This window comes from Pipistrellus hanaki (assembly GCF_964339955.1).
Source record: "Pipistrellus hanaki genome assembly, chromosome: 2".
Taxonomy (NCBI): Eukaryota; Metazoa; Chordata; class Mammalia; order Chiroptera; family Vespertilionidae; genus Pipistrellus; species Pipistrellus hanaki.
The window spans coordinates 116013974-116039422 of record NC_140504.1 but is presented as its reverse complement, the minus strand read 5'-3'; the positions used below and the strand labels follow the sequence as shown (position 1 = coordinate 116039422).

Here is a 25449-nt window from a genome sequence, read left to right as displayed (position 1 = left end):
GCCAGGGAGCTGGCACACCTGGCCATGGAAAAGGGCATGGGAATCTCCCACTTTAGTAACAAGAAAGAGGGAGCTGAAACCGGTTGGCTCAGTGCATAGAGCAGAGCATCGGCCTGCGGACTGAAGGGTCCTGGGTTCGATTCCGATCAAGGGCATGTACCTGGGTTGCGGGTACATCCCCGGTGGGGGGCGTGAAAGAGGCAGCTGATCGATGATTCTCTCTCATCGATGTTTCTAACTCTCTATCCCTCTCTCTTCCTCTCTGTAAAAAAAAAAAATAATCAATAAAATATATTTAAAAAGAAAAAAAAAAGAAAGAGGGGAAATATGTATGAGGTTGCAGGTAAGCTCATAGATTTAGCAGCAGAAAATTGAGAAAATGCCTAACCAATGGCAACTTTACTTTTCTCTCTCTATGAAGGTAGACTAAGGTCAGGGGATAGAAATTTGGAAGCAGTATAAAGGAGGTTAGAAATAACCATGACGTAAAATAGGAGTATTTAGAGATACAAAGACTCAGAAAAAAATATGGAAAATTTTAAGAGAAAATTTATTTCCCCCCCAATTATTTGAAGATAAACCAAAGTGTTTTTCAAAAAAAGTGTTATTTTCTAATTTTTGTGGTGTTCTTAAAAGTATTTGCTCACTTTCCCTCTGGTTGGGCATGCCCTCCCCTCAGGAAGTGTGTGGTTTGGTGGTGGCTGTGGCTCTGTGGATGGTGCAAGAATACAGGCCGTGTCCCTCAGCCTTATTTACACAAGGAGGACCTGGGCTCTTGCTTTATGCATGGTCACAGCTGTGTGTGACCTGTCTGCTGAACTGCAGACCCTCCTGTCTGCCAAGCCCCAGCTGCCTGGATGGCAAAATCCAGACCCTTCTCTAAGGCTGACCTCAGGGAAGGGGGTGGGGTCAGCCTGGCACTGCAGGGTCATTAGCTAGGCCTCCTGGCCACCAAGTGAGGAGGGGGAGGCACACCTGGAGGTGGGCATGGTGGGCAGAAGCGGGCTGGGAAACTGGGAGTAAGGGGGTTATGGGAGGGAAAAGGGGTGCCTGCCGGAACAGAGCAGAATGGCAGAGTAAATAGAAAGTCCTGAAGCCTGCTCACTTGCTCCAGCTGTCAAGAAGGGGAGGAGAAACCCTGTGGGACTGGGGAGAAGGGAGGGAGCTGTTAGGAAGTTATTTAAGAGCCAACTTTCTTGTTTCTTCCTGCGTCTTTTTGAGGAAGTACCCTAGAGACCCAAAGAGCCAGCCTGTGCTAGGACACCTCAGGAGAGGACCACAGGTAAGCAGCCGGCCTTCTGGCCAGCATAGGCTTAACCCCACACCCAGAGCCTCCCCAGGGCCCACTGTGTCCACCCCCTGAAGCTGGGTCCCTCAGGGGACTGCTGGGACTGCCAGTGGCTGGGGTCAGAGGCAGCCCCACTTGAGCCATTACCTGTTCTTGGCCCCTAGCTCCGCACCTACCTGGCCTCTCTTCTGAGCAGGACTTCTCTCAGGTACCCTATGAAGCTTTCTTGAAGGCATTGCTTGCTAAGAAGGCTACCCAATGGTAATGGGGGGATTGGGGTCCTCCTCAGGGGAGCAGACTAAGAAGAAGGGACACAAGGGTTGGAGGGAGGAGGAAGGAGGGCTGCATCGCCCTGTGAGAGCTGAACTTGAACACCTTCCCCTCCCCCAGACCCGGGAGAAGGGGTGCCTGTGACCACCTGCACAGGCGCTCAGGTCTCTGCTTTAGGGGTGCTCTCTCAGCTGGTAACCGCATAGTTGCATAGTTCTGTGCTGTGCTCCCCTAAACCCCCTCCCTCAGGGGCCCACAGCCTCCCCTTGCTATTTGCCACCAGAGGTCTGCTGTTTCCTGCCTTCTCTCCTCTTCCTTCCTTGCCTCCCTCCTTCACTAGAAACTGCCTGTAAATATGCCTGCAGATGTTTGTGGGCGCCTGTGCCCACCTTATACTTCCAAACAGTCCTGTCTCCTTCCAAGACCAAGCACCTTAGAAGTGATTCTCTTGTTTTCAACTTTGTTGCCTTTGCTCAACACGTTCTGGAAAGGTCTCCTCTAGCTGCCTCTATAACAGTGGCTCCTCGTCTTTTGAGGGCGTGCCTGTTTTTTCAAAATAGCCAAATCACCAGGAGTCGTGACTGGGTAATCCAGGTGATCCAGGGACGCTTCACTGGCGCCAGAAACAAGGTCTCCCTTCATTTGCTCAGTTGATCAACAAGTACTTTTTGGGCACTAGCAGTAAGGTGTGGCATTCACCCTGGCTCCCTGCCTGCCCACATTCCAATGGAAGGGAAGCAGGTTGGAGCGGGGGCAGTGCCCGCACCTCTGAGTACACTAGAGAATGGGCCATTTACAGCCCTATCTAAGATTGCAATGTGCCTCACTCTCTCTTGCCCAAACTCTCCATCCCCCATATTCTATTCCTTGTGATCCTGGAGCCAAAGCAGGTACCATCTTCTCGCACCCTGCCCATCCATCAGAGGTCTGCTGTTTTTGCAGGAAATAGCAACGGGAGACTGTGAGCCCCCGAGAGAAGGGGGTTTGGGGGAGCACAGCACAGAACTATGCAGCTATCAGTGACCAGCGGAGAGAGAACCCCTAAAGCAGAGACCTTACTTCCAAATTTTCTGTGCTGGACCCTAACTGCCACTAGACCAAAAGCTTCCCAAGGCAAGAATATTTCTGTCTTATTCTGAGGTATCCCAAGTGCCCAGACTACAGGGGCCCTCAGTAAATATGGGTTGAATTAAATTGCAAACATGAATGCTTGGGAAGATGCCACTTACTTGCACACAGTTGTCTGAATTTATTCTTCAAAGACTATATGAAGGCGGGCATGTGTACATGCACAAGACAGTAAACATTTCTTACAAACATTTCTTACATTTCTTACAAAATATGGCTTTAGGGGCAAGAGGAAAAACCCTTGCTCCCCAAGTCTGTTACATTTTTTTTTCTTTCTTCACATCAGTTCCCTTGCTTCTGCTTTCCATATGCTTTGACAAATCTCCCCAAGATCCTCGGGGAACTCTACTCCATCGTTAGACTACCCATCACTGCCACTTCTCAGTTTTTATTTATGTGAAACCCAAAATGTGCTGCTCAAGTGCTATCACACAACTATGTGTCTGCGTCTTTATTTTTAATCCTTGTGTCAAGTGTAACTGGCTTCGCATTCCTTTTCCATGTGTCCTTTTCCCCACCAAGGACTCGAGAAACTGAAGATGACGGAGACCCCCAGGCCCGCCTTTGGAGGCAGGAGAGCTATCCCCCTCAACAACTCCAACGCCGAAGAGAACAACCCCCCCACTGTGGAGCTGCAGGGCCTGGTGCCCCGAGGCGTCAACCTGAAAGGTACAGGCCCCTCTGGCCCAGGCACAGCCACTGGCCCTCCTCCCATAGGCACTGGCTCAGCCTCTGTCTCCCACAGAGCATCTCTGTTTTAAAGAAAGGCCTCCAAAATTCTCCTTTGCATGGTCAAATCAATGAAAACATAATTCTTGCCCCAATTCTGCCACTTAATAGCTTTGTAAGCTCAGGGACTGGGAAGCAAGGGCACTGGCTTAGTAGTGGTCTCTTCCAGCCCCACCACTCTGTGTTTAAGAATGTTCTCTGGCTGGAAGTTTCCACTCCAAATATTGTTGCTGTTTTTATTGTCTGGCTTGCACCACCTTCCTTCTCCCCCTCCCTCCTCCCTCCTCCAGCCACTGCTGTGAATTTCAGAGCTGGTGAGAGAGCCAGCCTGACAGTAATGGAGATGGAAGCCCTCTATTTCTCTGCAGAGCAGCCCGAAGGGCAGGCAAGGCAAGCTGCCTTCCCTGCTCTGGCCCCACCGATCCCCAGGGACCTGCTCTGGGAGCAGCAGCCAGCAGCTGACCTCCCCTCAGCCCTGTCAGCTGTGACAGGGCCCAGGTGCCACTGGGGGCTTGGTGGTACAGACATCATTCTCTTGGGCCAGGCAGGGACTTTCAGACTCTTGTTCCTGAATGGCATCTGGCAGGGAGCACTTTTTGTCAGTAGCACACATGTACCAAGACCCACTATTGCTCCTGAGGGTTCCACCCGGGGCATAAACACCCACTTGCTGGGGTAGGCGCCATGGCCACCCGTGCCTGTGTGGTTAAGCCGCCTCCTCAGAAAGAGCCCAGCAGTTGAAAGCAAAGGAAAGCACAGTGGTCATTCCCACAGTTCTGAAGGTCAGACGCCACCGGATGGGTAGAGGGCTCTGTCTGTGCCACCCTCAAGTCCAGACGATTTGATATCCAACTGTGAAAACAGAGAGATATTCAGTACCATCCTTTCTTTCTTTCTTTCTTTCTTTCTTTCTTTCTTTCTTTCTTTCTTTCTTTCTTTCTTTCTTTTAATGCAAATAAGTTGGAAAATGTGCTGATGTCAAATTATCAAGCAGGTTACCTTGATGGATTCAGTTCTCTAGCAAAATTCCCTTCTGGCAGAGAAGCCCATGGGCCTCAGAGCAGAGAACTTGGGGGGGGGGGGGAAGGGGGGCTCAGACCCATCGCTGAGGACTGTGAGCCTGCACAGAGGCAGTGACGGAGGTTCCTGTTCCACAGCTGCCCTCGCTGCCCTGGGACTCAGGGCAAAGTCAGGTAGGTGCCCAACCCCAGTGTTCCCATCAGCAAATGGAAGCAACTTCACAGTTGTCTTGAGGATCAAATGTCCAGTGCCTGTGGGAGTCCCTGGCCCACCGCACATGACCAGTAAGTGCTCACTGGTTTGGAATGTCAGTCATTACACCCTGTATGGTTCCTAGGGGGTATATGTGCAGTCTACTCTCCTGTATATCTGAAATCTGAACACTATGCTGTTGTCCGTGAGAATTCAAAACTGCCAGAGAACTTGAGTGCAGAGGTCAATTTTAAAAGAACCTGGTTTTATTGGTTTTTATTTACTTATTTTCATAGGCAGATGTGAGAATTATTTTGAACTAAATTATTTTGAAAAACAACAAACAAACATGTCCTTATTTGCTTGGTAGTCATATGTCCACAACCAAGTGACATTCTGGGATAGTTTTATAGACTGGCATAGGAGTGTGAGTTCCCAACGACTGTTTATAAAATGAACAGTCCATGGCTTGGGAATTGAATGACTCATCAACCCTGGAGTCATTATGACCCTATTATTAGTAACAACTTCCAGATTTCATAAACATGCACCCATTTACTATTTCTCACACAGAGAAGCTAAGTGCTACATGCTATGAGTGTAGTGTCTTTGAACCCACAAAACAGAATAGTAAGTCCCAGATGAATAAGACAGAAAATAAAAATAACAGCATATAGATAATCTGACCAGGTAAATCTATCTCCTAGTTATCTTTTGCATATTTCTGCTTAACTATGCTAAAAGGGTTTTCTGGCACTAGATATATCCATTTCTCCCCATGTGTTTAAATGCCTTGTGTTAAAATGCCATCTCCTTGCAGTTCACCCAGTGGCCACTAGTGGCTCCAAGAGGACTTGTATCTCCCTGACTCCCTGTATGACCATGACTTTGGCTCCAGGCACACAAAGCCCTAAATCAGACTCTCCCTCCTCATTTATTTCAATGGAAACTTTTCTCTAAAGTGTCCCTTCAGCAATCTGCTCTTGTATAATTGACTGAGAAAGGCAGACAAGCAAGAGGAGAAAGGGCGGGGTGGGGGAGGGGAGAGGAGATGGCAGATTTTTGAATAATCCTATGGCAGTCAAGGTGTAAAATATATACTGAGTGGGTATAATATCTTTAATTCACAGCTTGCATAATTATTTGGCTAAGAATTATTTTAGCCTAAAACTCAAATGTATAAACTTGAATAAGGCTCCTCCCATACAACAGCACAATATTAACGAAAAATTGAAATATTTGAGGTGACAATGGAACCTTGGAACTGGGGTCAGCCAGGGTGTTTGATGTCCTTTGTGTTTCTAAGGCTCCTTAATGCCCCCCTTTGAACTCAGTTATAGCTGAGAAAAGTATGTGAAAATCTCCTTAGATTGTTGAATTTGCATCTATTCCTAATAGACTGATCTGTATGCACTGCTGGTATTTCTGAAAAACCATTCCATAACCTTCTTGTCTCAAAGGTTATTTTAGCAGGAGATATAATGTTCAGGATCACAACCTTATATGCTTGGGCTCGTTTGACTCTGTATTATTAACAATAGGTGATCATTTGCAGGAGTAAACGTAACACTAATTTGGCAGGTTTAATGCACTGAATTCAAACTGGAAAGCAAGTCTAGATCTATTTTTAAAAATCAAATGCAGGCAGGATCTAAGTATTTATTAGCTTAATGAGGTCTTGCGTCTTTCTGAGCATTTCTTCCCTCCCCACCACTTCAAGCCAGAACTAAATCAACTAGTTAACTGGTTAATTATCAATCTGCCCTTTGTGCAGAGTAAACCTCTCTGGATTCAGGGTTACTGAAAGAACAAGAAAGGCACTCACAGTATGATTAAGAAATGATGCATAGAAGCAGTTCATCCTTTCATTTGTTTGAGAAAAACCACGTAGTGATGACCACTTCTGTGTCAGGAGCTAAGCCACACTCTCTGGGGAGACAAAGATGAGTAAAACAGTCCCTGTTCTCAAGCATCTCTCCACCTAGTAGATGGAGCAAATTAAAAGAATGACTACTAGTGTCAGTGGAGAGGAAAAGAGGGTGAGAGAGATGAATAGGAGTGTTCCAGGTAGACAAGTGCATGGCATCCTATTTATAGCAGAGGGAACAATATTTGGCAAGTAATGAGGACAAGAGAGGGAAGATGAGCCCAGGACAAATAGGCAGGCATCACACCGTGACGGGCTTGGAAGCCCTTATTTTCCTCCTGCTTGCAAAGATTCCAAACAGCGGAATGGCATAATCAGAATTATGTTGTATAAAGGGAAATCTCATGGTGAGGAGAAACTGGACAGGGGATACATTTAGAAGCTGTTGAGATACTTTGGGGCACAAAGAAATTGATTAGAGGGCTCTTAGCCCCGGAGAAGATGTTGGCCTCATTTCTCTTATTCTGGCTTCCTCTAAGCAGCTGAGCATTTCTTATACATTCTAGGTACAGGACATTTTTAATAGAAACAGTTAAAAAACAAGCTGATTACGAAAATGTTTTTAATCAGTCTAGTTAATGATACTTCAATGACTATCCAAAAGAAATATGAGAGAAGAAAAACACCCTTTGTTCTGTAGTTTTCACAATAAACAGACCATCTTCCTCATGGATAATATATATGCCTATCATTTGGTAATAATATTAAAAATATTGCATGGAGAATTCAATTCACTAGGGAATTCAGAGGATATGAACCTAAACATTTAACTTATTTCAAGATTCTATCTGTGACAGGATAATCATTTTTGGAAGAATGCTTGTATAACCAAAGCACAATATAATCCACTTTTTACATATTAGGGGAAAAAAGGGTAGGGGGACAAGGAGGCAGCTGGCTCATGGGGAGAGGTTATTTTTTAACAAGCCATTTTCTGATGTGTTTAAAATTAGGCTAAATTGTGGTAGGTAGACTTTTTGAAAGCTGTCACTTTGAAAGAGTGAGCTGCCAAGTTTCCAGCTATAATATTTCTCTAAAAAACAAAAAGTGACTTAGCAATGAGTTGCCCCATTTTGCCAGGGACTCGGCTTGGACAGGGAGAAGCAAATTAATTTCCTGTTTGTGGCAAATGGAGCTTGGATGATGAGATGGCTTTTTTTGGTTTAAACTACATTTTGTTAAGCAATAAACAAAGCAGAAATCAATATGTCAGCTTAACAAATGTATATCAAGTACCTCCTCCATGGGAAGGGGCAATACTAAGAAAAATGAACAATAGGGAAAAGAAAAATAAAGAAAACTATGATATTTGCAAACCTGTGCTTGACTTGATCCCTAGATGACTCTCCTGACTCTGGAGTCCAGAGCAATGAAAGAAGTGTTTGACCAGTGGTATTGGGACTTCAGCTCATTCCCCACCATTAGGGCAAACCCTAGTAAATCTATACCTCTTAGGTCAGGAGATGACGCTGGAAACTTGGCTCCATGTCCTTCTCCTTCTAGAAAATAAACCATGTGTCATATAAGTCCCACTACAGGCTAGAACATTGTTTCTTTAAACTCTAGACTTAGTGTAGCTTTTAAACTTCCATAATTTAGTCTTTTATTTCTAAATAAAATGTTTTTTCTTAGCTTAAATGATAATAATTTTAAGAGATTATATAGAGAAATTGTATTTACCTGCATTTGATTTTCCCCCCTTAAAGTACCAATGTGATTTCCTATGATTTTTTTTTCTTTCTTCCTGAAGGTATTGAAAGGAGAAAATTATTTCACTACCTATAGAGAAAAGGAAGTCTGAGTGCTCAGAAAACATTATCTTCCCATTTAGTCCCCACACTACCACTATTCAGATGAGAAAACCGAGACACAGGAAATTTATATAACTTGTTCAAAATCATGAAGATAGTAAATGTCCAGGAAGTCTGGCTCCAGAATCCACACTGTTACCCACTATGCTATCCTGTCTACTACTAATAAAGTAACTACATGATAAAAATTGTTGGTAACTTACTTGTTGCCAAACACTGTGTTAGAGCACTTTACAATATGTTTTTAACTTGATAAATTTTTTATTGTTGACAATATTACAAATGTCTCCATTTTCCCACTTTGCCTCCCTCCACCCACCAACCCTATGAGATAATTTGTTGCCTTTTTAAATATAAGAAAACTAGGCTCAAAAACATTAAATAACTTTTTTGAGGTTGCACAATTAGTAAATAGTGAAGCATCTCCCAAAACCATGCAAAATACTCCACAAAGTAGTTTGCATAGTTATTTAGATTTGGAAAAAACGTGGTACTTGTAGGACATTTGCAATGTACATTAGTGTGTTAAAATCTTGCAAAAACCCCACAAGAATCCAGCATTTCCCAAACTGCTTTAACAACCATGGAACTCTTAATTATCCCAATACCTATCAATATCCCATAGAACTAGCCCTTTCCTGCACTACCGCAGGGATGGACTGAGGCACTAGACATTAACACTAGACATTAACATTCACTAGACTTGGGTGCAGAGCTGGTAAGTCAGGTTTCTGCCTGCAATGAGAACTAGAATCGGTGAGAAGTAGACACCAAAAATATATTTGAATTTTTCTCTCCAGCTTTATGTTTCCATGTAGGCAGAGCTGCCTGAGAAGCCAAGGCAGTAAGCTAACCTGCTCATGACTGTGGGGATGGGCATGGGAAGAAGTGAGGCGAATCCTGGCAGTACTCCAGGACAGACTAGTACTCTACAGGCAGACTAGACTTGCCCATCCCTCACCTGGAATGCTGCAACAGTCTCCCAGCTGACCTCTGCCTCCAACCTGTCATCATCCAATTCATTTTCCAGTCAGCCACCAGAAGTACTTTAAATGTGTATAATCATGACAGTTTGAAACTTCATATTCTTCCCTGGATCGCAATGTAATTAAAGTGCAAACCCCTAACAAAGTCTACGAGGCTTGTGGGAGCAGCTCCTGCCTCCTTTGCCATTGTGATCCCACTACCACGCTTCAGACAACCAAGCATCTTTCAAATTGTTAAGTAAACCAAGTGCCCTCTTGTTTCAGTCTTCACTCATTCTCCTCTCTCCCCATCTCTTCCTACCTGCATAACTTGCTCATCTTTCTGACCACTGCTTATACCTCACTTCTTCCAGAAAGCTTCCTTAACACCCTCTAACCTGGGTTAGCGGCTCTCCTATACATCCTAGAAAACACACTCACCCAAAATCCTGTACTTGCTTTATCAGAGTATTCATGACATGTATCCGAGCTATCTGTTTACTTTTTAGTGTCTACCACTGTGCTTGTATTATTTAGGTCATGACTTTATATTTGTGTCCTAAATGCCAATATAAAATAGCACACTTATAACACTCCTGAAGGACAGGAAGTTAGAAAGGATATTAAATACATTGAATATATACTTAGGGTCTCAAACGATTTTTTTAAAATATATTTTATTGATTTTTTTACAGAGAGGAAGGGAGAGAGATAGAGAGCTAGAAACATCGATGAGAGAGAAACATCGACCAGCTGCCTCTTGCACACCCCCTACCGGGGATGTGCCCGCAACCAACATACATGCCCCTGACCGGAATCGAACCTGGGACCTTTCAGTCTGCAGACCGACGCTCTACCACTGAGCCACACCGGTTTCAGCTCAAATGATTTTTATGGACTTGGAACAATTAACCAAATTTAATAGAATGAAATTTAATATTAGTGCATGTAAGGCCTTAAAAGTGTGCTAAAAGAAAGAAAACAATTGCAAAAATAGACGTGGCTAAATAGCAATGTATTAAGTAACTTGTAAGAGTCTGGGATGAATTTTAATCCACTACTGGTAAAAATTACATCATAATATCCTTTCAAGACTTTTGCTTTACCAGATGCTTAATGTTAATTAGCAATAAAAGAGTATTCAAAACACTAGCTTGGCCTGAACTAATAAAAACATACTGTTTCTTCTGACATATATAGTAGCCTCACTGTTTTTTATTTAGAAAACTAGAGCTAGAGTAATGTATTATTCAATTTTTAAATTTAATTAAATTTCATTTTTTCCGTTATCACTTATGCCCTCTGAGTCTATACCCTCTTTCCCCTTCCCCCGCACAATCACCACACTGTTGTCGGTGTCCATGAGTGAAATAAGCAAGTCAGAGAAAGAAAGTACCATATAATTTCACTCATATGTGGAATCTAATGAACAAACTGAACTAATAAAAGAAATAGAGACAGACTCATGGAGAAAGGCTGACAGCTCTAGGGGTAGGGGAAGGCAAGGGTGAGGAGGGATTCAACAATAAAGAAAAAATAGAATATATTTAATTCTAGGGAAAATACCAAAAGAGATAAATTTATAAAATGGGATATATATTCCAGTCAGAGTAATGAGTAAAATATATGGAAATAATTTATTAAGGAATAAAGATATGAAGAATGCTCTACTTAGAGGAAACTTTACAGTGGTCTTTAAACTTGAAGTGCCAGATGAAATGAATAAAACATATTCTATATTTATCCAGAAGTCAGAACCAGGATCCATGGTTAAAAACATACAGGGAAGCAAATGTCAGTTCATCCTAAGAGGATTTTTCAGATAATTATATTTTTAAAAAAATGAACTGGGGATATCTATAATATTTTCAACAATAAAGATATTTTTAATGAATTTTTTTCTATGTGAGATGGTAAGTTTCCTGTTCAGATGGAGACTAAAAGCCTAATTATTAGGGCTTTCATGGAGATATTTTATGTAGTATATAGCAGATTTACCAGATGGTCTAAAAAGTCCTTTTGCTCTCTGAGATTCTATGAGGCTAACATATCAGTATATTCTTCCCATTGTTGCTGAAGAATAAAGAGCTAATTAAACTCCACTTCTGAGGAATTAGGATATTAAGACTCTTAGAAAAAGACACATTACTAAAAACATAGTCCAAAAAACAGAGCCAGGCGAGTTGATTACTAAAGTCCTTTTAAACTGGGACATTTACTTTATCTTAATTAAAGTATAGTTGACATACAATATTATATTAGTTTCAAGATAGTGATTTGACATTTGATATCTTACAAAGTGATCATCACCATAAGTCTAGTAACCATCTAGACTTATAGTCATTATAACATTAATGACTATATTCTCTATGTATGTTATATCCCCATGATTTATTTATTTTATAACTGGAACTTTGTACCTCTTAATGCCATTCACCTTTTCACAAATACCCACACTCCCCCCTCTGGCAACATCAGTTTGTCTTTGTGACTGTGAGGTTGTTTCTATTTTGCTTTGTTTGTTCATTTGTTTTGGTTTTTTCACTTCACATGTAAGTGAAATTACATTTATATTTATCCTTCTGTCTGACGTATACCAATAACCATAATACCCTCTAGGTCCATTGATGTTGTTACAAATGGCATTATTTTATACTTTTTATGTCTGAGTGATATTCCATTTTATATATTATCACATCTTTATCCACTCATCTATAGATAGACACTTAGGTTGCTTCCATATCTTGGCTATTGTAAATAATTCTGAAATGAACACAGGAGTACATCTATCTTTTCAAATTAGTATTTTTATTTTCTTTGGATAATTGTCAGAAGTGGAATTGCTGGATCATTTTGTAGTTCTATTATAATTTTTTTGAGGAAACTCCATACTTTTTTCCCTAGTGAATACACCAGTTTATAATCTCACCAACAGTGTATGTGGGTTCCCTTTTCTTCACATCATCACCATCACTTGCTCCTTGTTGTCTTTTTTATAATAGCCATTCTGACTGTGGGAGGTGATAGCTTATTGTGGTTTGGATTTGCATTTCCCTGATGGTTAGTGATGTCAAGTATCTTTTCTACATATGTCTGTTGGCCATCTGAATGTCTTCTTTGGAGAATTTTTAATTAGATTATTGTTGTTTTGTTTTGAGTTGAGTTTTTAAATATATTTTGGATACTACCCCCTTATAGAATATATTATTTGTGCATGTCTTCTTCCATATTTATTATTATTATTATTTTAAAGAATGGTTTATTGATTTTTAGAGAGAGAGAGCAAGAGAGAGGGAGAGAGATAGAAACATCTCTGTGAAAGTGAAACATCAATCTGCTGCCTCCCACAAACCCGCTACCAGGAATGGAGCCGCAATTCTAGCCTATGCCCTAACTGGGAAGCTGGCAACCTCCTGGTGCAAGGGGCCACAGCCATCTGAGCCACACCAGCTAGGGTGGTTGTCTTTTTGTTTTGTTGATGTTTCCTTTGATGTGCATAAGTTTTTTAGTTTGACGGAGTCCCTTTTATTTATTTTTGCTTCTGTTGCCCTTGCTTGGGGAGACATATCCTAAAAAAATTATTGCTAAGACTGATGTCAGAGTTGATTGCCTATATTTTCTTCTAGGAATATGGTTTTACATTTAAATCTATAATCCATCTTGTGTTTATTTTTAATATAATGTAAGAAAATGGTTTGTTGAGCATTTTGGAGTCTATGTTCATGAAGGATATTGGCCTGTAATTCTTTTTCATGGTGTTGTCTTTATCTGGTTTTGGTATTAGGGTGATGCTGGCTTCATAGAAGGAGCTTGGAAGTGTTCCTTCCTCTTAATTTTTTTTTTGCATAGTCTGAGGAGGATAATTTTTAGTTCTTTCTTGAATGTTTGGTAAAACTCTCCTGTGAAGCCATCTGGCTCCGAACTTTGTTTGCTGGAAGCTTTTTGATGACTGCTTCAATTTTTCCCATACTTATTGGCCTGTTGAGATGTTTAGATTCTTCCTGATTGAGTTTTGGAAGGTTGTATTTTTCTAGGAATATGTCCATTTCCTCCAGGTTGTCCAGTTTGTTGGAATAGAGTTGTTCATAATATTTTTAACAATCCTTTGTAATTCTGTGGAGTCTATTTTTTGGAATATTTCGGAAAACTTTGAGAATACTAACTTGTTAGTAGTTATTAATCTGTTCAGTTTTTCTGTTTCCTCTTGATTCATACTAGGAAGATTGTATATTGATAGAAATTTATCTATTTCTTTTTAGGTTGTTCAATTTATTGGTGTAAAATTGATCATAGTATCTCTTATGATCTTTTTATTTCCCATTACTGTATTACTACCAATATCTCCCTTTATATTTGTTAATGTTTGCTGTATGTATTTTTGTGTGCATATGTTAGATGCATAGATGTTCACAAGTATTATATTCTCTTGTTGGATTGATCTCTTTATCATTATGTAATGCTCTTTAATGTCTCTTGTTACAATCTTAGTTTTAAAGTCCATTTTGTGTAATGTAAATGTTGCTACCCAAGCTTGCTTTGCATTCCCATGTGCATTAAACATCTTTTTGCATCCCTTCATTGAAAGTTTGTGTCTTTAGATCTGAAATGAATCTTTTGAAGGCAGCATGCGTATGAATCTTATTTTTTATCCATTCAGACACTTTATGGTTTTTGATTTGCACATCATATCCATTGGCATGTAAAATACTTATTGATAAGAATATACTTATTGCCATTTTGTTGTTTCCTGCTTCTTTTTGTAGTTCTCCATTCCTTCTTGCTCTCTTCTCTTGTGATTTGATTATATTTTTAGTGTTATGTTTTATTCCATTTTTCTATTTTTGTGTGTCTTTTATAGTTTTTGTTTGTGGTTACCATAATATTTAAACATAACAGGTTATATATATATATATAGCTGTCTGTATTAAGTTGATGGTTGCTTGTGTTTAAGTGCATTCTAAAAGCACTACCTTCCTCTCCCCTCCTCCCCCCACACCCTGTCAATTTTATTTTATTTTTTTCTTCTTTATTGATTAAGGTATTACCCTTATTAAGGTATGTGCCCTTATCCTCCCATTGCCCTCCCAACCCCTGCACTCATACCCTCATAACCCTGTTATCTGTGTCCATTGGTTAGGTTATATGCATGCATACAAGTCTTTTGGTTGAGCTCTCCCCTCATTTTTTAATATCATAGTTTGCATCTTTATGTAATGTATTTCTTTTTTTAATTTCTTTATTGATTAAGGTATTACATACGCGTACTCATCCTTCCATTAACTCCCCAACCCCTGTATATGTATTTCTTAATTATTTATTATAGATATAAATGATTTTTGTTGTAACCATTATACTACTAGCTTTATAAGTGATTGTTCCACTACCTTTATATTTTATGTTTTCCTTCACTAGTGAGATTTTTTTCTTTCATATATTTTCTTTTAGTTTTGGCCTTTCTTTTCCAATTAGAAAAGTCACTTTAACATTTCCTGCAATGGCAATTTAGTGGTGATGAACTCCCTTAGCTTTTGCCTGTCTGGGAAACTCTCCTTCAATTCTGAATAATAACTTTGCTGAATAGAGTATTTTTGTTTGTAGATTTTCTCCCTTTAATCACTTTGAATATAATGCCACTTCCTTGTGACCTGAAAATTTTCTGCTTGAAATATCAGCTAATAGTTTCATGGGTGTGCCCTTATTCTTAACTAGTTGTTTTATTCTTGCTACTTTTAGGATTCTCTCTTTTTCTTTAACTTCTTACATGTTTAATTATTATGTGTTTGATATCAGTCTCTTTGGATTATACTGTTTAAGACTCTGTGATTCCTGAATTAGATGTCTGTTTCCTTCACTAAGTTAGGGAAGTTTCCAGCCATTATTTCTTCAAATAGGGTTTCTTTCCCTTTCACTCTCTCTTCGCCTCTGGGATTCCTATAAAGTGAATGTTAGTATGCTTGATGTTGTCCCAGAAGGCCCTTAAACTAGTCACATTTTTTAATTTTTTTGTTGTTCAGATTGGGTGATTACCACTACCTTGTATTCCAGATTGCAGATTTGTTCTCTTACATCATCTAATTGCTATTGATTCCCTCTAGATTATTATTATTATTTTTATTTCAGTTATTGTATTCCTCAGTTCTAATTAAATTTTCTATATCTTTGTTGAAGTTCTCACTGTGTTAATTCATTCTTCTTCTGTATTTGGTATTTTTAAGATTATTATTTTGAACTCTTTATCTGCCATACAGTATATATCCATCATCATTTAGTTCTGGGGGGGATTTTGTCATGTGCTTGTTCTTTTGGAACATATTCTTCTGTCTTCTCACTTTGCCCAACTTTCTGTGTTGTTTCTATGTATTTGAAAGATCAGTTATGTCCCTTGCTATTGAAAGAGTGGGCTTACTAGTATTTAAAAATTATACTATGAGCCCAGTTGTGCAATACTTCCTGTTCACCAGACCCAAGGTCATTCCCTGTGTCAGTTGCATATACCAGTTTTGATTGAGCCAAAGATGCTGAAGGCATGTTGGTAGGCAGGTACTAGTATGTCCCCCAAGCCAAATGCTGTGAAACCCTGTCACAGTTGTTTCAGGTATACTGGTGGACGGGATTGGTTCTAGGCCCAGCTGTCAGTGAAGCCTGGGCATGACTATTCTGGCTGCCCTGAAGGGCAGGCCTACTCCTGGCCTGGCTGGCGGTGAGGCCAGGCAATCTCTGCTGTTGTACTAGTGTACAGGTAGAGCCCCTTCATGGCTAGCCACAATGTCAGCCTCAAATGTGTGGACATGTTGATGTGTGGAGGCTAATCATGTGGAGTGAGAGTCACTTTGTAGGGACACTAGTCCTAGATAAAGCTGCCCACAAGATGCTCTGGAGTGATGCTAGGTGGCATGGGAAGATTGGGTGGGATAGAATATCAGGGAAACACTAGAGCAGGGTGAGTAACATTAGGAAAGTTAATGAAGAGTGTTGGAAATGGTGCCTGCCAACTCTAGGCCAGCTAGGAGGGTAAAAAAATAAATGGTGTTTGTCAGGGCTTTTATCCCCAAAGGAAACTTGAACAGATTACTGCCCCTTCATCACTTGCCCTAAAATTAGTCAACACACCTCCTTCATGTATAATCTAGGAGTCTCTTAAACTGCTGCCTCAGTGCTGGAACTCCGAGAGAGTTTGTGCACAAGCCCTTTAAAAGCAGAATCTTGGTTTCCTAAAGCCCTTCAGCTCTCCTGGACATAACCCCACTGTTGTCATAGCCAGATGTCATGAGGACTTCTCTTTCTGGTTTAGGTTCCCCCAGGCTGGGGAGCTCAATGAGAGGCTTAGCACCATCACTCAGGGGGGACCTCCATGTTGGTGAAATCACTGCGATTTGTGGGAAACCACACTGGGGATGTGGGTCATGACTAGATTCTCCTGTCCTTTTTCAATGTGTCTTTTTCTCTAAATCCTTAGTTGTAGAAAATCTATTCTGCTAGTCTTTAGGTCATTCTCAAAGATGTTTGTTCTACACATAGTTTAGTTTTGGTGTGTACATGGGAGTAGATGAGATCAAGATTTTCCCACCCCATGATCTTGACCCCCCTCCTCTTCAGCTCTTTCTGAAGCTGGATTAACACTGGGGATTGTGACTTTCATAAGGCCAGAGAATTTAGGGGAAAGGCAGCTTGCAGGAGAGAGGTGTAGAGAATTAAACATCTTTATCCCACAACATAATGGAAATAAAGTATCTTTCAGGGCCCATGTAGTGTGGCAGGGTTCTGAGGTGAGGTAAAAATAAAACTGCATCTTGCACTTTCTATTTGCTGTAATGTTGCAGTCAGAATAGCCCATTGAGCACCACCCCATGCAAAATGTAAATTAGCTTCATCAGAGCTCATATTCAGTGAGACACAAGTAAATCTATGACCCCACTATGTGCCAGGTATAGTTCCAGATACATTGCATCACGGATCTACACAGAAATTCTCAAGGTATTAAGATCCCCATTTTAAAGTTGAGAAAAATTCAGCTTCTGAGAGACAATGTTCCTGAACTGTTATTATGATAGCTGAGATTCAAAATTAGGATTGTCTGAATTTTGAATTAATTGAGTTTCAGAAACTTCTCAACTTTAGAACTGGAGAGTATCTTAATGAGCCCAGTTTCTTGGTTTCCCCAATGAGAAAAAAAGTGAGAGTGGAGAAAACCAGGTGCCCTACACAGGTTCCTGTGTAAAGGCAAAGGAGGTCATTGGAGTCTTCCAGAGTGATGCCCCAGCACACGCTCAGCAGCTGTGCATTCCGTGCACACGGTGTTCATGGCTGTGAGCACAAACCATGCAGCTGGCAGGGTGAGGGGAAGGGAAGGAGGCAAGAGGCCATTGCCTTCCCCACCCAGGCTTCGCTCCCCGGGGCCCCATTAGAACTGCAAATGCATAGACAAAAGTCGGTCTCTAGACTAGACTTTCTAAACTACAGTTGTACAATAGTTAGCTTCACATTCAGTGATCATTTGCAGAGAGAATATCTAATCTTTATCCAGTTCTATCATGTCTCAGATGAAAGGTATTACTGACAGTTATACTCTCAACACTAAATCTGTAGATTTTTGGCATCAGACCAGGGTTTGCTTCCAGATTGGTTGATTAGTAGCTAGGGAAATATGAGCCTTCTTTCTGAATGTGCAAAGTGGAAGCAATTATAAGCAATTACAAAGTGGAAGCATTTTTTATAGAAATATTAGTATCTTTTCTCCACACCCGTTGCCTTTGTTTTTTGACTCTGAGGGACAAGATCTACTTTAAGAATTACAAAAGGAGGGTCATTTGACCTTCTTGAAGTAAGAGAAGAATTTGGGGTTAATATTCAACTTTGTCTTTAGAACATTTTTACAGGATTTGTCAGATTAGATTCCTCCCCTTTTAAAGATAAGAAAATTGAGGTAGCTACTCCCTCCTTATCTCTAATTAGTGACACAGTGTGGCAGTAGTCACCATGAGAAGCTACCTGGTATAAGGAAAACCAGGGAATGTGAAGACTTTGACTTTAATACTAGTTTCTCTGTATCTAGACCTATACAATAGGCACTGTCAACACTCATCTATCTGTTTCAAAGCCAATGCTATATGGTCTGGAATGAGATCAGAGTGTGAAAAAGCTTCTTTATTTTTAAAAATATATTTCATTGATTTTTTTACATAGAGGAAGGAAGAGAGATAGAGAGTTAGAAACATCGATGAGAGAAACATGCCCTTGACTAAAATCAAACCCGGGCCAATTCAGTCCGCAAGCCAACACTCTATCCACTGAGCCAAACTGGTTAGTGCTGAAAAAGCTTTTTAAAAATCCTCTTTGAAAGCAAAAATGTCGCAAGATACTGATTCTCAAACCTACCAGCCCTCTGTATAGAGTTTTATCCAATAGATCTTCCTGCTTCAATCAAAATGTTCTTGTTCTTGAGGTTTACATCTAAACAAAGTAACAAAAATGGTTTCTCTTATTGTTGTTTTTTTGTTATGCATAGACTACCTTCATGTTACAACTGTTCACCTGTTCAAGGAGAGTTGGGACAGCAACAAAGTGGATCACCACACTGACAAGTATAATAACAACAAGCTAATTGTGCGCAGAGGACAATCTTTCTACATCGAGATCGAATTCAATCGTCCATACGATCCCAGAAAAGATCTCTTCAGGGTGGAATACGTCATTGGTGAGTGCCTCGTGCAAACCGTAATCATAATAGTCCATCTACATCATCATGTCACGATAGTTATGACATTATGAGTCACAAAATATAGGGTGGGAACAAGTTCAGTTGCATTTCTTTTTAGACTCCTACTTTAACAGGTGGCTTAAGTTGAAAGTGTATTCAGCCCCTATGTACCCTATGCTTTAAGATGTGTCTGTACAATACCAAACATCAGTAGTTAGGGCATTCTCAGACAAAACTCTGGGTATAAGTAAAAGTAAGTATAATTGGCATAAATGTTAGTTAAATTAATTTTTCCCAAATGATTTTGGCATATTATACTTGTGACTTTTAATTTATGCTCTGCACTTATGATTTAACTGATCTCATATTCTGAAAATATTTGCAAACCTTAGCATAGAATCTTCATTTAAGCATTTCCCAAAAGTTTGTTCTGCTTAACATAGTGCCATGAAATGGTCCATTAAATGTGGATGGTCAAATAAAGTTCACTAAACACTTTATATCCCAATCTCTTCTTGTAAGTTGCAATACACATTAGCTGTAAAGGTTCTGAGAAGTACCATTTAACTCTGTTTGATTTAGTGTTTCTCTAATTAATTTGATCATGAAACCCTTTATTAAATCATAACTGTTAACATTTGACACATTTGATAAATATTTCTCTAGGAATGTAAAAGAGTAGCAAGTAAACACATACACAGAAAAGCAAGGATGGCTCAGTATCAGAAAATCTGTCTATATAATCCTATACAGAAGTAAATAAAAAGAAAAATCAGGCAATCAAATAAATAGTCAGTAAAAAATAAATTATTAAATTCAACAATATTTCTTTAAATCTTTAAATATAACAAAAAAGAAGAAATATCCTCAATTATACTAAAGATTATTTACCCAAAACCAACAACTTTTGGTATCTTAAGTTAAAACTTAATAATTTTAATAATGATCAGAAATTAGAGATGCTATCATAATTCCTTTTTTAAAAAGCATTGCTCTAAAGGTGTTAGCTAATGAAGAATATATAAGAAATATCTATTGTACACCCTAGAAAATAAGAAAAAAATGTGTATTTTATCAATGCAATGTTTGTACATATAGAAAACCAACAGATTAAAGGAAAAAGCACAGAACTAATAAAACTTTGAAATATGTCTAGATAGAAGTCAGTAGCTTTTCTCTACCACTAAAGACCTAGAAATTAAAAAAAAACAACAACAACAACACAATATTCCATGTATACTAGTAAAAATATGCAATGTAGGAAAAAAAAACATAAAATAAAACCTATGTAAAGCATCTATAAAATCTTAATAAAAGACACAAGAAACCAATAAAAAGGCAAATATGTTCTTGGATGTGAAGTCTTAGTATATTTTTTAAATGGTCTCCTAAGATTAAAATATAAATTTAATTCATTTCCAATTAGAGTCCCAATGGAAGGGTATTTTTTTTCCTGATTTCAGAGAGGAAGGAAGATGGAGAAAGATATATAAACATCAGTGATGAGGGAGAATCATTGATTGGCTGCCTTCTGTAATGCCCCACACTGGGGATCAAGCCCGCAACTTGGGCATGTGCCCGAGTGAGAATTGAACTGTAACCTCCTGGTTCATAGGTCAACCATGATTCATGCTGGCTGGGCTGGAAGGATGGTTTTTTTGTTGTTGTTGTTTGTTTTGGGCTGGATAAAATAACAGTTACTTTGAAAGAATAATTACCTTACAATAACCAAGAAAATTACATAAAGAAATAATAAGAAAATAGTATTTTCTATCAGATGCAGCTATAAGGGCATATAATAAAAAATTATTTAGTAGAACAGAGAATCCAGAAATAGACTTCAGTATATAAGATTACTAAATATAGTTCTTTAAGGGAGTAAGAAAAGTATGTGCGTATTTTGTCTTTTTGTTTATTGTTCTTTTAATAGATTAACTGATGAAGAAATAACTAGCATTTTTATTTTGACATTTTAGTATACATGTGAATGTGTATTTAATATATTAGTATGTAACATGTAATATATATGTATATGTGTATTTATTAAATACATACCCTAATACCACAAGTGACCATATATGTAACCAAAATATAAATACATGACCAAAAATACCAAAAATAAGGTCAATGAAACAGAAATTTAGAAGAATATTCAAAACATAAATTAGAGATAAAGGCTAACATAGATACCAAAAAGCTCTTATAAATTGGCAATATAAAGACAAGCAATAGAAAAATATGTAAAATATATGAAAATGCATTTCACACACACACACAAAAAAAAATCCAAATGGCCTATAATCATATTAAAATGTGTTCAAATTCATTAGCACAAAGGGAAAGCAAATCAAAGAACTATCTATCAGACTGGCAACATTTTAGAAAAGGATATAATATCTGTAATACCTGCTGGTATCTATGAAGAGAAAAGCATACATTACCAATGTAATGTACAATTTCATAACCTTTTAGAAAACAATTTTCCATATATATTAAAACTAATATATATGCCCTTTAACCCAGTAATTCCAATTTGAGGAACCTATATCAGACATATTAAAAATTCAGTTTATAAAGGTAGACATTATTTACTGACACATTGTTTATAGTGACAAAAAAACATAAAAATAAATGTCTCAATAAGTAAATGGTTAAAAATATTGTGATGTATTCAAGTAATGGATCGCCATTTTTAAAAAGGAACAAAGGAGATCTATGCCTGATAACTCTGAGAGAGATAGTGAGTGAGAAAACAAAATATGGAAGGGTGAGCATAAGATCTGCATGTGTGGCTAACTGTGTGAGTAACTAAATCTGTATAGTATTGAGTGCAGAAACGAATATGAAACACACACTTGAGTTGGACTGGGTTCCTTGGTGGAGGTGTAGCCAAAACAGAGGAAGCAAAAAAAAAAAAAAAAAAAGGGGGGGGGGCAGGGAGCCAAGCAAGAAAGTGATAAAAAGAAGCAAGAATGCAATAATTATTTTAAGGCGTCTGTGGAAAATTATTGATCTGTGTGGGAGTATATGTAAAGAAATGAAAAATAATTCAATTAAAACTGAAAACCCATTCTTAGAAAAAAAAATGTGACCTTTACTACTGTAATGATGTGGTTTTGCTTATTTGCATTTCCTGTGCAAATGTGTGTATTAATGTGGGAAAATTGGTTGAAGCCAGAGTAGAAGTGGGAGAGGATAAAAGAGACTCCTGAGTCCAAATGAGCAGCATCTGGGTGATGCTTCGGTTCTGCACAGAATTGCTCATCATCCCAGTGGCGGAGGAAGAGAGGGAAAACTAAATTCCTGTCCCTGTGTCAGGGAAATTGAAATAACTATAATGTAATTACACTTAGGGGACAAACCATTATTGTTATTATTTTTTACAATGGGTACTTTAGTTGATAAAGGAGTTCACAGCTAGTATTTTAAACAAAAAAAATGATAAAAGTTTATTTTTATTTCTTTCCTTAAGTTTATTTATCTGTCTTTTTTTTTGTTTGTGCACATGGTTGTTTGGACTAGCTTTGATTAAAATGCCCTTGACACATTTATAATGGGATAATCATTTCATAAATGTGAAGAAATACCCAATTGTAATTCTGTCTACAGTTTTGCTCCGACTTCACTGTAATTTTTAATCTCTGTCTTTAGCCCAACAGTTAGGGCAATGAAAACAGGGCAGGAAGCTTTGCCCCTGCATTGGCCTTGTCTGTGGCCTGAGACCTGAGACCTCTCACTGAGCATTCAGACAAGAGGTAGAATAGTGGAAGTCTTCGAAAGACTGAGAAGCTGAGGGTCTCAGATTGGGTTCTCAGTAAATGAACCCTCAGAAGGCAGTTTGTGTGGAGAAAGTTTATAGTGAGCGCTCTCAGGATCGGCATCTCCGAGGAACTCAGTGTGGGCCAGAGGGAGGATTTAACTCCACCAACAGAGACATCCATGGACTGCATGCTGAGTCCTAGGCCTGGGCTGGATCTCCAGCACTGTCCTCTCTTGAGGCAAAGATGTGGGCCTTTCTACTCCAGTATGGACTGGACATTGGCCACAAGCTACCCGCAGAAAGAGGATCATGACCTTCATTGGCTATCTGTGGCTGAGGGCAAACCTCGAAAGCAGCTCAGTGAGAGCTGTGAGCCACCAACTCTCAGCATCAGGACCATGATGCCTCCCTCCTACACGGGAGTCAGGGCCTGCACTGCAGCACCCACCACAGGCGCATCCGAAGTCCTCTTTCTACAAGCTATTGCTTTTGCTCCTTTAGTAAAAGGTGGGGGAAGGGAAGCATAGCAAATTTGTCTTTGAGATAAAAATTTATTTATATATTTTAAAACCCAACATGTGTTTTAAACCCTTTAAACCATAAAATGTACTTTCAGAGGTAAGTTATAGTCTAATATGGATAGCCAATTACAGGCATTATTATAGTAAGTCTCACTGTACGTTGTCTATAGATTCTTGGAAATTGCCATTTTAAGCAAAATGATGTATAATGAAACCAAATTTTACCACAGGATATTTGATATAAACAAGAGTTAAGTTCCTATGGCATATTTCTAGTCATAAAAAAATCACCAAACTTCTAAATAAAGACCCAAAGGACTTATAATATTAAACATTGAAATAAATGTAAACTATACATACATTTAAGAAAGATGAATAAAAACATGTTATATCATTATTTTCCAACCCACTGATTCCAGTTCAGGGTCATGGTTGTCCAAAGCCTATCCTGGCAGCTCAGGGCATGAGGTGGGGCCAGGGCATGAGGTGGGGCTACCCTGGACAGACACACACACACACACGTGCGCTCAGACTAGGACAACATAGACTCACCCATCTATTTGCAGGGAAACCAGAGTCCTTGGAGAAAATCCACACAGACATAAGGGGAATGTGCACCCTCCATAGACAGTGGCTTTGGCTGGGAATTGATTTTTCTCTTTGATGTTATAACAAAATGATATTATCTGAGGACCTGCTATGTACTTGGGAATTTTTTATTTCCAAATTTATTATGGAAACAAGAAAGGAAAATGACAAAATTCCACCTTCTACTATTTAGTGGATGAGAATCAAGCACATTCCTAAAGGCCTTAAGGACAAGTGAGGGAGGTTTTATTCCAATCAGTCTTTTCCGCGTCTCACATCATTCAGAGGCAGCTCAGCCCAGGCTTCTCGCTTCCACAGGGCTAAGCCCCAAAGAGAACAGTATTGGACACTCCCTGGGGCTCAGAAGTAATTCTCCTAAAATGTAGAACTTATTTCAGTAGGACTGAATAAAGCCATGGAAACTCAATTTTAAAAGTAACTGTTGTAATGAGAAGAGACAAGCATCGAATATGAACTAAAAATGAGATTAACTGTAAACCTTTGTATAAACAGGAATGCCTCAATTTCAGGAAACCTAGAATGTGAAAACAGTGACTTCAAACAAACAGAAAAGATAATACTGTACAAAAAATAAGAGAATCTCTTCAAATATTTCTATTAGAGTTTACATAGCAAGATTAAATGTATTAACAAAGATCAATATAGGCACTACTCTTAAAATAACTATGCCATAGAGCAATTCATTATTATATTAAAAATAAAGAAAAAATAACTTTACACTTAGTTGTTTTCAGTTCACAATCAGTTTGTTGTTATTGTATTTTTCTCTTTCCCTGTGACTTTAGGGTAGAAGAGTTGGCATGAGTTAGTGCACTGAGGTTTCTCTATGCAGCTGTCGTCAGAACCAAAGTCATGGGATTTATTTATAAGCGACTCTGCCTTCAAATCAAGTTTCTTTCTCTGCTTTTAATTGCTTCATTGCCCCTCTCAGATGGTCCCAGATTAACCCACTGCATGCTGGGTTCTCTGATCAAGAAAGGTGGGCAGGGAGCACGTGCCGCTGATGGCCTGGGGCTTTGAGAACTGCATTCATTAGTTGCTGGCAGAGCCAGCCATCTGTGTGAGGTAGATGAGAGCTGTTAATGAGTTTGAAGAGGTAGGTGTGGATGAAAAATATGGTAGTAGTCTGTGGGGTCTTTTGTCTCTCCAGTTCTGAGCCTGCAGCCCTGGCAAATTGTGAAAGGCATGGAGCAGAGCGTTAATTATAGGTTTTGTTGACCTGTACGTGGAGCTGTGAAAATTTAGGAACAGCTAGTGGTGTTAATTGCTATTACTTTAACATGGCTTCCTATTTCTTTTGATACCCTGTTGAGAGAGGGTCATTGTAAGGAAAAAATGCTCAACTGTATTTCTTCCTAGCTCTCCCCTCAAAATAGTGGATGCCACCCTATCTAGTGAGCCCTCTAACGTTAAAGACACAGTCCATGAGCAAGTTTCTTTTGCCGTGGAGTCTAATCACAAAATCCCAAGGGAGTCAAGGCCAGCACCTAGGAGGCTCTCTTTACCTACAACTGCAGGCTTTATATTTTTGT

General features: G+C 39.2%; 1 protein-coding gene across 3 annotated transcripts in view; it reads left to right on the top strand.

The window, feature by feature from the left end:
• Positions 1–754: 754 nt before the first annotated feature.
• The window catches only part of F13A1 (coagulation factor XIII A chain), a 167393-nt gene continuing 142698 nt past the window's right edge, over positions 755–25449 (top strand). Inside the window, exons 1-4 of one of the 3 annotated variants that reach the window (XM_084873186.1) lie at positions 755–981; positions 1222–1282; positions 3209–3355; positions 18836–19024. In XM_084873186.1, coding sequence (XP_084729312.1) covers positions 3226–3355; positions 18836–19024 — 319 coding nt within the window. In that variant the 5' untranslated portion in view covers positions 755–981; positions 1222–1282; positions 3209–3225. Of the gene's footprint in view, positions 982–1206; positions 1283–3208; positions 3356–18835; positions 19025–25449 lie in introns of those variants that run through there. The other 2 variants (XM_084873185.1, XM_084873187.1) reach the window with 2 other exon arrangements.